This window comes from Carassius carassius, chromosome 30 (assembly GCF_963082965.1).
Source record: "Carassius carassius chromosome 30, fCarCar2.1, whole genome shotgun sequence".
In the NCBI taxonomy this organism is placed as follows: domain Eukaryota; kingdom Metazoa; phylum Chordata; class Actinopteri; order Cypriniformes; family Cyprinidae; genus Carassius; species Carassius carassius.
Window position 1 is genome coordinate 2952074 of NC_081784.1, and position 12056 is coordinate 2964129.

The 12056-nt window shown below is 35.8% G+C and overlaps 1 protein-coding gene across 4 annotated transcripts in view; it reads left to right on the top strand.

Annotated features, from left to right (window-relative positions):
- The window catches only part of LOC132110413 (arginyl-tRNA--protein transferase 1-like), an 86845-nt gene that overhangs the window by 26379 nt on the left and 48410 nt on the right, over nt 1–12056 (top strand). For 3 of the 4 annotated variants that reach the window (XM_059516988.1, XM_059516986.1, XM_059516989.1), the window contains exon 7: nt 4009–4137. In XM_059516988.1, coding sequence (XP_059372971.1) covers nt 4009–4137 — 129 coding nt within the window. Of the gene's footprint in view, nt 1–4008; nt 4138–6528; nt 6658–12056 lie in introns of all 4 variants that reach the window. The other variant, XM_059516987.1, reaches the window with a different exon arrangement.

The window sequence follows — 12056 nt, forward strand, 5'->3', positions numbered from 1 at the left end:
TTCACTGCAGGTCTGTGTTTAATCATTAGTGCAGGAAGTCATGTGTAATCGTCTTCTCTACAGTTTGTATTACATTGAGGATCAGGAAGTGGTTCTTGAATGGCATGTACAAATGAACCGATTTCTGGAGACACAGTAACGTTCTTCCAAAATCTGTTGGGAAAATGCACAACTAATTGCATTACACAGCTGATGATCTAAATTATATTATTAGAGAGTCTCATGAAGCCTGTTAAGAACATGCCCAGGTCATATTTAGTAATTTGGGTCACAATAATTAATAAGTAATTCATAATTGGGATATACAATTCCTATTTTGTTAATGCAAAGAAACGTTTTTCTTTTTAGTTTCAAGGTGAAATATGACATGGACATGTTCTCACGAGAGTCGCCCTTTTATATATACATAATCATTTTACATACATAATAATAATACATAAATAGTTTCTTGCTGAACCCATGCTGCATCTTACCCAAGCAAACAAATGTTGTGATGTGATGAGTATGGGTCACTGTTTTATATTTTTTTCATTCTAGCATGTTTTCTTTGATTTTTCATTGACCACTGATTTGCAGATGTATGAGTGAATCTCATGAAAATATTATGTGTGTGTGTGTGTATTATATATATATATATATATATATATATATATATATATATATATATATATATATATATATATATATATATATATATATATATATATAGATATATATATATATATATATATATATATAGATATATAGATATATATATATATATTAGGGGTGTAACGATATTCAAACTGATCCAAAAAAAAACAGCAAAGCACATCCCACGGTACGTACCACAGTATTCTCATGGCGTACTACAATACCTCCTGCTGAGACATTTCAAACGCGTACACCATTATGGTTTTGAATTGCTTGAATCACTTTGGAAAGGAAGGTACCATTTAAAAACAGCATGTGCAGAACAAATCTGTCATATAGGCTACATAAAATTATAATGAAAACATGAGTGTTAAAGAATATGCCTGGTTTCAGCGCATTGCTATGATAGGAATGCATGCAGAGATTTATGTCTTCATCACTTGTATATATATATATATGTAGTGTTTATAAATGATTTATCTCTTATAAGATGAGTCTGGTCAAGTTACGCTGGAGTAAAGGTTTTATTGTAGGCTTACTATGGTGATTATCTCTTCAGCGTGCAGTAGGGATGCAACGAGACCTTTTTATCCGATCCGATCCAGAAAATTCGGAGTATCGGCAGATTCTGATCAGATACAGCGCAGGTTTTTTTATTTTCTTCAATGTAGAATTTCTAAACTTCACTCTTTTGTGTGTTAAACACCATCTACTAAATATAGAAAACTTCATTTTAATGAATAATAACATGAGAAAATATACCATCTTTGACAAAAATACTATTATGAACTACGTTAGTGGATAATTTAGCACCAAAAGTTATTCTAAAAAAAAAAAATCATGAGTGCACAATTTTATAAAATCTGAACATTGTGAAATATAGCATTATTTAGTGGAGAACAAATAAATGTGAATAAGTGTAGAACTAAATCTGGTAAAATGTTACACATTGCTCTTTTTGTTGTAAAATACATGAATGAACACGTTAATGTATTTATTTATAATTAAATATCAACTATAAAATTAAAAGACATTTCCTTTAAATGTTTAGGAGTTCTATCTATCATATATTGCTTCCTCCATTACTGTGCTATACATTAGATTATTTATAGCCTTTCTTTTTCTGTCCTATCATAGGACGAAACAAGAAATGCTATAAATAATCTTTCATTGCGCAAAAGTATTATAATACGAAAAGCTCCAGAAAAGAGGGACTCAGAACGCTTATGCGCATCCCGTGTACAAAATTAATTTTCTTGAAGCAACAAGGAGTCACAGCACGCAGTTCAAGTTCAAAGCACAAAGGAAAGAGATTTATGTTTATTACTGTATATCTGCGATAGTTTATTGAGCCTTTTCTTTTACCTGTTTTAAATCTCAGTTATTGTGCGATCTTGGATAACCGAACTTGGTCATAATCAAACTCGACGTGCAGTTTTAATGCTGAATGGAGAATGACAGACAGTCGCAGTGAAGAGAAGAGTTTACGTGAACTTTAATTTTACGACTTCAATATTCATCTGTACCTCACATTAAACTATGGAATGGCTTCAGAACACTTGGACTTTGACTTTATGGTGCTTTAAAATGTTTTGTGCTTTCGTGAGGCTTAACAACAACAGAATAGTATACGCACAGTATTGGATTTGGATCGTTCTCGCCTGACCGATACCCGATCCGGTAGAAAATGGCAGTATCGGAGCCGATACCGATCCTGAGTATCGGATCGATGCATCCCTAGCATTCAGCGCAAGCAGCACAAACAACGTCATATACATAACAATTTAACAACTCCATTAAAATAAAATGCTGTGAATTTATAGAGTTGCCATGTTTCTGTGATTTTGTGCAATTTAATCAGGGAATTGAATTTCCCTGCGGGATTGCGGCCATTGTGCGTAATCCGACAGATTCCTACAGGATTTGCAATTAAAAAGCGGGGAATTCCCACAAACATTTCTGCTAGGGCTGCTCCAATCACGATCGGCCGATCGTTATTCGCATCTCGTCAGTAAAGCCGGTTCTCTAATCAGCGGTAAATTCCATCAGGTGCGTGATTTCACATAGAGCAGTTTTTTACTTCACCGAGCCGTTGTTAACTGAGAAGATGCGCAAATCCACTTCATTTTCAGCGTTTATTTGCGCATCTTCTCAGTTAACAACGGCTCTGTGTATAGCATGTAGGTTTAATCCAAATAGATTATCAGAGCAGATCAGTCATTTAAAACGTTTACAAACAGTGTGAATGATTGGGATTGGGTGATTCTACATTTTCTCCCACTCTACCACCATAATATCCACATTAAGTTTGCTCTGCAAGTGAGCTGCACTCTGCAATAGAAGGCTAGTGTGCGTTTCGGACAGTTGACAGAATTGTCACTTGCACGTCATTTTAAGTCATGCCAATTTAAACATTAAAGTTATTTTAACCCATAAAGTACTTGTCCACTCTCTGAATGACGGTCTTCAATGCGCTCTCAGCCAAAGCTCGCACACACACACACACACACACACACACACACACACACACACACACACACACACACACACACACACACACACACACACATATATATATATATATATATATATATATATATATATATATATATATATATATATATATATATATATATATATATATATATATACAGTACAGACCAAAAGTTTGGACACACCAAGAGTTTTCTTTATTTTCATGACTATGAAAATTGTAGAGTCACACTGAAGGCATCAAGGACTATGTGACCAAGAAGGAGAGTGATGGGGTGCTGCGCCAGATGACCTGGCCTCCACAGTCACCGGACCTGAACCCAATCGAGATGGTTTAGGGGTGAGCTGGACCACAGACTGAAGGCAAAAGGGCCAACAAGTGCTAAGCATCTCTCGGGGAACTCCTTCAAGACTGTTGGAAGACCATTTCAGGTGACTACCTCTTGAAGCTCATCAAGAGAATGCCAAGAGTGTGCAAAGCAGTAATCAAAGCAAAAGGTGGCTACTTTGAAGAAACTAGAATATGACATATTTTCATATATAATTCCACATGTGTTAATTCATAGTTTTGATGCCTTCAGTGTGACTCTACAATTTTCATAGACATGAAAATAAAGAAAACTCTTTGAATGAGAAGGTGTGTCCAAACTTTTGGTCTGTACTGTACTTTTTGGATTGGACATGTTCTTGACCTGTTTCATGAGATTCACTCATGTGCTGTAAAGAGAACTGCATGTACAGTTTATTTTTCTTCTGTTTCCATTCCAAATCATAAGATGTTCTCCTGCAGTGTTTGTACTTTTAACTTTATCTTGGCGTGTTTCTTGGAAACAATCTATAATTTTTCTGTTTAACTCTCTGATGCTCATCCCCATGTTGAAGGTGAGGCTAGTGCGCTCCAACCCTCCCAGTCCACAGTTCAAAGCTTCGTTTGACGCCTCGTACCAAGTGTACAAACTCTACCAGATGGTCATTCACAAGGACCCGCCTGACAAACCTACCGAGAGCCAGGTCAGGGGATCCACCACTGAAGGGCTTTCTCTTAGCTGTTGAGCACATTTGACATGGCCATGCTTCTACTTTCGTGTTAAAACCAAATAATATTTTGAGGGTTTTGACTTTTGATGCATGTTACAGATGGAGTCCAAGATGGGTGGAAATGGTAAAGAGCATGAGGTAGAAATAAAAGAATGTTCAACTGGAAGCGAGAAATCACAGTGCAGTGACTTTAATGAGCAGTGTTTTAAAACAGCAGTGAGGAGGAGGAAACCCATAGCAAGCAAACAGGAAATGAGGAAAAGTTGAAGCAGTTATAAGTGAAAAAAAAATGGAGGTAAGCAACGGAAACTCCACGAAACAGCATGAATCTAATCCTGAAAAGAGAGCGAAAGAGTAATGGAAAGGAAATGAGGAAAACACTCTCAACTGCACTGTGTGTCAGCGATTCTACAGGTGTCCATGTAAAATGAGGAGTTTTTTTATGCTGTTGAGATGTTTAGGTTCTTATACTGGTGTTTTCCTTCCACTTTCATATTCCCAAGTCAAACTGAAAGCAGCCATTTTAGTCAAACATCATCTTGTAGGTAGTGCACCTTTTGTTTTTTACTACAGTTTTGCAAATGTTTTCTAAGTTTTAGTAATTCTTTGAATAATGTGAGAAATTACAGTTCATTAGCATTAATTTGCGTCATCATCTGTGTTTCCTGTTATAGCGCCAAAGCTAAATCATCAACTCAGTGACATAACATCTTTAAGCTTATTTGTTCAATTCTCTGCCACTGCTAATAGATGCATGTTGCTTGTTGCATATGGTAACAAACATATGCTGTGATGTGGTTCTGTTGATGTCTGACCCAACCAGCTCTTTTGAGTAATGAGTAGGTCAACACATTAGCTTACATAATGAAAACACTGTAATACGTTTAAGTTATTTAACTAGACTAGAGAATAAATGGGAAGCTTTGCATGGGACTTTTTTGTTGTTAGTTTGGCTGAATTGGTGTTGCACTTCAGTCTTTGGCTTTTTATACATTTCTGTTCTTTCTGCCCTCGCTTTATGACTGTTCCAAGTTATTGAAGTGTTTATGAATGCTTTGTGTGTGTGTGTGTGGGTGTGTGTGGGTGTGTGTGGGTGTGTGTGTGTGTGTACATTGAAGGGTGCCAAGTTATTGATGCCCTACTGCATATATTGGTCTCAAACATGCTGGTTTTGTTTGGCTTGAGTTGTCACATTGAAAAAGATCAAGCTTGGAATGGGTGTTTTTTAATGTATTTATTTATTTTTAAAATCTGTCAAGGGACCAGTGCGTATCCCACTGCCCAGATGACATTCATTAAGTTCATTGACTGTCTGTATGAGTCTTCAGAGCCGCAGTGCACCAGCCTCACCTTCAGCCTCCTGTTTCCCTACATTTAGTTTGAATCCATGAAACACATTCCCTTCCCTGTCTAACTCAACACAGAAACAAGTTACCCTGTCATATTTGTCTTTATATCTTATGTGCTTTTTTATTTTGATTCATCAGAATATTGTAATATAAATGGTGTAACTGTGCACTTCTTTTACACTGTTTGAATTTTCTTTTACACTGTTTGAACTATATCATATCACATTTATTCCTTAATGACTTCCAGTGTCAGCCTAATAAGACTGATAGTTTATAAGATCACTAATATTAATCATTATTTGTATTCACTATGTGACAGCCAAATTGTAAATCCCTGCAAAAACTACTTTAAATATGCAAAATTTACAATGAAGTTAAGTGTAACAGCTTGGGAATACAATAACATTTAATTTTTGGGTTCATATTTACACTTAGGCTGTCTTTATTTCAGCAGATGCAGTAACTATTTTAAGAATCTTTGTAATCCCCCCCCCCCCCACATCAAATCGGACAAGTTTAATTACATTCTTAACCACTTTCACATGCAAAAGTGATGATGTGAACAGTCAGAATTCATATGATTAATTCGTTAGTTGCTTACTTAAGTTTTAGACTGAAATGCACAAAAATACAGAGGAGACCAGGGCTTCCTATAACAAATTACGATATTGACTCATTTATTCAGTTAAATTGTGATGAATTTAAGCATTGCCTGTTCAGACCAGGGTCTGATATGGGTCACATTTAAAAGGTCATGTGAACAGAACACTTCAAAGGAGATATATATAGTGTTGTTGAAATTAATTCATTCTTATTTTTGTATTAACCACTCTCCTTATCCACACATTCATGACCTTTTCCCTTCATTCTCCCTATCTTCCATTTCCCTTTTTTATTTCGCATTATTCGTTTTTGATTTCTTATTATCCTTCCATCTTTCTTATTCAATCGTCTTCTCCTCCCGTGCCGTTTTGTTGTTCTTCCTCCCTCTAATCGTGCCTTCATCACTCTGAAGGTGAGGCTAGTGCCGGTCAGCTTTGAGGACCCGGACTTCCTGGCGTCGTACAAGCAGTCAGCAGCAGTGTACGCCCGCTACCAGATGACCGTTCATGGCGACGCTCCGTACGAGTGCGGGGAGAGCGAGGTACAGACTGAAACATGTCACATTCACAACTACATGAAACACTCAACCGGTTGACCTGAAGCTCTGCTCACTAACTCACAAATCTACTTACCATGTAAACATTCAATTTTTTTTTCTCTGCCTTGTGTGATGTGATGATTTAGTTTTTTTTTTTGGCTCTTTGTGCTATTGCTAGGACCTTTGTGCTAAGGTTAGGAACAAACTCCTAACTCTAATATGAAACTTCTAGCAACCACCCAGAAGACCCTAGCAATGCCCTGGCCTCCACCCATCCCCTAAAAACACACATAGCAGTGGCAGAGAATTTTTGCATGGGCGAGCATCATGTTTTCCAATTGTAGCGACATTTTGATCAAGTTTTTAAATGCATGTTACTGACACTACATTTTAACTAAATAAAAGTAGAGATTTCTGAATTTGTATTTGAATCTAATCAGTGGACTTTCCCACCCACACTGTAAAAATAGTTTTTATAAAATATAATATATATAATAGTAGCATGATATAAATTGTAATAGTAGTATAAATTGTATTATAATATAAAAGTAAATAAAACTAAAATACTACTTCATTCATTATACTTTTAAATGTATCATTTAGTTCAATGTTTGCTTGCCATTTCTTTGTAATTAATTGTGAAGTTTACTAGCTACTTCCGAGTGAAAATTGTTTCAAATGAAAGTTTTTTTTCCAGTGCATTATGTGCATAAAATATGCAAAAAGATTGCACAGATTCAGTGTGGTTTTATGTATTTTGTACAATGCTTCTGCCTGAATGCATTGATTTTGTAATGACTGCCATAAAAAGAGCTAAATCAGAGGCTAAATGTTTATATACGTAGATTCCTCAACGAACATTGCACGTCACAGTAGGTACTTTATTATACGTTTGTTTTGTTGAGGGGTTGATGCTAAATGTGAAATGAAGATTGCAAATGTTTTTTTGACTGAGCAGATTTTGGTCCATATATTATTCATGCAACCAAAGTTTTTTTTTTTATTGCATCTTCTATTAATGTCCCCCTTGATGATTTTAGTAACAGTCGTGCAGTAGTAGAAATGTATGACTAGCATTTTGAGTCAGAGCTACAAGATTCCATAACTTTTCATTACAGATGTCTGTTGCTGAATGAAAAGCTGCTATAATAATTCTCTAGTACATGCAGAACTACATGAACAATTGTCTGGATTGGTCAGTAATTCACCTGTGTTTTGGTAGAGAGTGAATCAGGACTGGATGGATCTGTTGAGCTGTAAGTGGGTAAAACTCTTTTACCGTGTGTTATTTCTTCGACTGGGTCGAACACATGCCCTGCTTTGTAAAACATGGCCATAACTCAATTGCGTGTCATAAAAGAAGCAACATTTGCAGTCTGGGAGCTTGTAGGGAATCTTTACATTATTAAAACACTGTCAGGAGGACAAGGGGAGGCCGAGAAAAATCGAATTTTCTATAAAGAATGATAAAAAAAGCAACACTGAACCGAATGACAAACAGGTCATGAACAAACAGGTGGCATTCAGTGAGGCTTGCTGAAGTCAGTCAGCAGGTTAATAGCTTATGGATCTGTTGTTTGTGAATGCTCTGTAAATATAGTTTTTATCTTTGCAGTATTGACACTCTCATGTCATGCTATTGTAATAGAGTGCAACTCTACATTAAGACCTGAAACATACTCCACACACGTACACTATTGTTTAAAAGTTTGGGGGCAGTTTTTAAATATTTTCAAAGTAGTCACTTATGCTCATCAAGGCTGCATTTATGATAGATAAAAAAAAACCACTGTGATATTTTGCAAATATTCTCAGTCACCTGAGAGAGGCCTTTGTCACCCTTAGGCCTGGAAACCGGCTCTGCCAGCAGCAAATTAATAAATCCACATGCTGGTAAAATGTGGGAATTTGAATCGTGAAATTAAAGTTTTGGGTTGGAAAGATTTTAAAATGTTTTTGACAGAAGTCTTTCCGGCTCTCCAAGTCTGCATTTAGTTGATTAAAAAAAATACAGTAAAAACTGTAATATTCTGAAATATTATTACAATTTAAAAGAACAGTTTTCTATTGTAATGTATTTCTAAATGCTATTTATTCCTGTGATGCAAAGCTGAATTGTTAGCAGCCATTACTGCAGTCTTTAGTGTCTTTCAGACATCATCCTAATATGCTGATTTGCTGTTACCATCAATGCTCTTTTGGAAACTGTGATTAAAGTAAATGATGGAATTTGTGGGTTGGTCATGCAGTAACCCATTTCTCTCAAAGTTCTGCTGTTGTATTCTGATGTAGTGAGGCGTGACTGAGTTCCTACACACGTGGCACTAATTTTCAGCCCAACAAATCCTGTTAAAACTGTATTTACTCCACCTAATGACACATTAACTAATTATACGGAGTAGGACTGGGGAGGAGAGGAGGAACACAAATTGATTCATGTGCGTTTATTCTTACCAGCAGGATTGGTTTACAAAGACTAGGGTCTCTGACTTTTAAGTGTTAGTACATGCATTTGCTGTTAAATGATGAATGGCATTTTCCAAAATTAGTTCTTTTTTTCTTAAAACTCCTTTTCTATATATATATATACATACATATATATATCATCACTTTTGCATATATATACATTTTTTTTCTTCTTCGTTATTCTTGATTTGATTTTTTTTTCTCATTTTATTTCCTTTTCCAATATTTTATTAATTTCTTCATTTTCTTCTCATTTTAATAGTTCCCATTGTATTTATTGCTATTCCTTTCAAGTTTTGTTTTCTTTTCTTTTTTCTTCTTTTCTTCTTTTCCCTTTTCTTTATTCTTTATTCTTTTGCTTTTTAATTTATTTTTCCATTTTATTTCTTTTTTTAGTCCTTTTAATATTTTCCTTTTCCATTATTTTCTTTCTCTTTTCTTTCTTTTTTCTTTTATTCTCTTTTTAGTCTTTCCTTTTTCACTTCTTTATTTTCTTTTTCATTTCTGCTCTTTTCTTTTCTCTGTCTCTTTCTCTTTTTAACTTCTTTTCTCTTCTTCTGTGCATGTAAATGTAAATCTTAACGCTGTCCAGTCCAAGTTAGTAACCAAGCTGGGTCACGGCTGCCAGGCTCCAGGAGATCAGCAAGAAGACTAATGGAAATATGCAAGGCTGCGTTGTCCTCTCTCATAGAGCCGTTACCCACAAACCCCCGTTGAGTGCCTGGCAGCACAGGAGAGAGTCTTTGGCAGCTTTTACCCCTTGAGCGACTCCCTGCATCCCTCTCCTACGTCCCATCTCAGTTCTCAGTTCCACTTTCCCAAAAATACGTCTCTCTTTCACAACCGCCTGGAGAGGTAAACAAATTGAGCCTTATTGCAATAAGTTGTTGATATAAGCCATGCAGTATAACAGTTCTCTGAAAAGTGTATATGTTTCAAGAACTTTTAACGAAACCGAATATCATAAATTGTGTGGTTGTAGTATATTTAGGACTATTCTTGATTCCCAACCCACATACGCTATTAGTCCTCTAAACATCACAGATGCAGAAATCACCATATGGAGTTTGTAACTGCTGACTAATTCTCTCCAACCCTCTCGCCGTCCAATGAGCGAAGCCGCTCACACAGGATTTTAAACCACAGGAGCCTGGTTTTGCCCAATTACTACCAGACCCTCGTTGCATGTGTCTGTATGGAGGGGGATAGGGAGTTTGTTATGGAACCAAATGTAATTCCATCTAATTTATTCTGATAAAGATCTGGAAGCAGCGGCTTCATTTAAAGGTTTCTTCAAGTCTAATGGAGTGAATGTGGATGAATAGTCATTTTGTTTAAATCCCTCTCACAGGTCTGTAGATAAGCATTGACAACCAGCTAAAACGGCCAACACACATGCTACTGAATGTGCCATTGAAGGTTTTATTTATTTTATTTTATTTTTTGCAATTAGTCACTTGTAGCTGACAAATTTATTTTTTATTATTATTATATTTAATAGGGTGTAATTAACCCTTAAACCCTTAATTAATAATTAACCCTTAAACAGGCAAGAGTGGGAAATGATAAGCAAAAAATATTTTCATGTCATTTTTTTTACATCATCTGAGCTTAAGTAAAACATATCCAAAAGAATTTTTGAAATATTTGATATATTTTGGATTTTATGAGTTGTGACTCCCAGGTCACGTTGCCTGATTAGGGTATAAAAAAAGGACCAAGTCATTAATCTGTTAACTGTTACTGGCCTACTTGCCACTGCATGCTTAAAACAATTATATCCTATACTTTACCTGATGTAATGTTGACAAATTATATATCATTCAAAAGCTTACGAACTCAAGATTCAGTCTGTGAAAACCATTTTGAAATCGGACCTTGCTTTACCATAAAAATGGTACTCTGTTACCCCCCATTTTTTAAATAGGCATTAAAGTGCACTATCCAAACTTAAATTGCTGTAATTTATGAACACTTTGGAATATAAACCTAAGGTTGGTCTCTTTTTAAAGAAGAAAATGAGCAGATTCTGGCATACGTGGATTTTTTTCAAGAAATTGAAGTATCAAAACGTTATAGAAGTTTAAATGTACTGTAAATAATATGCGCAATATTAATTTTATTATATTTTATTTATCATAAATATTTTACATAAAAGGTTTTACTCTAAAATTGGTATAAAATTAAAGCCTTGTGTCTAAATAAGTTATATTACAAATTTGAAGTTGATATGAAAAAAATTGAGGTTCATGTGAGATTGAAGAAACAGTCGAGCTACAGAGAAGGACAGCAGCTTGTGAGTGTTTTGCCTTGTTTTCTCATCAGACTAGTGTGTGATCGTCATTGCTAGGAAAGTTTTTGGGTTAAATTGTGTGTCTTACCCTGGTTAATACGTGCTGAAAGTGGCGCTTGGTTTTGCGTTTTTGCCTATCGCGGGACTGCCTGGTTTCGATCTGCTAAATAGTGAGGCGTGGCCAAAGCCAGTGAAAGTAGTTAATTAGCTGTTTAGAAAGCACTTGTCAGAAGAAACAGTTGAGCTACAGAGAAGGACAGCAGCTTGTGAGTGTTTTGCCTTGTTTTCTCATCAGACTAGTGTGTGATCGTCATTGCTAGGAAAGTTTTTGGGTTAAATTGTGTGTCTTACCCAGTGTTGTGTGTAACGCGTTACTAAGTAACGCGTTACAGTAACGTAACTACTTTTTCGGGTAAAAAGTAGTGTAACGCGCTACTACTGAAAATTTGGTAACGAAACGTAGTTCACTTTTCAATTCGGCGCAACGTTACTTTTCTCATGGTTAGATTTGACAGCGACACTGCCATCTGCGCGCTTGCGCAATAGTTACAAGCTCCACACAGTACGTGACAGAGGCTGGTAGCAGTCTGCAAAGAAATCATGGCAAGTGAGAAGCAGCCGATTGATTATGTTGATTATATGA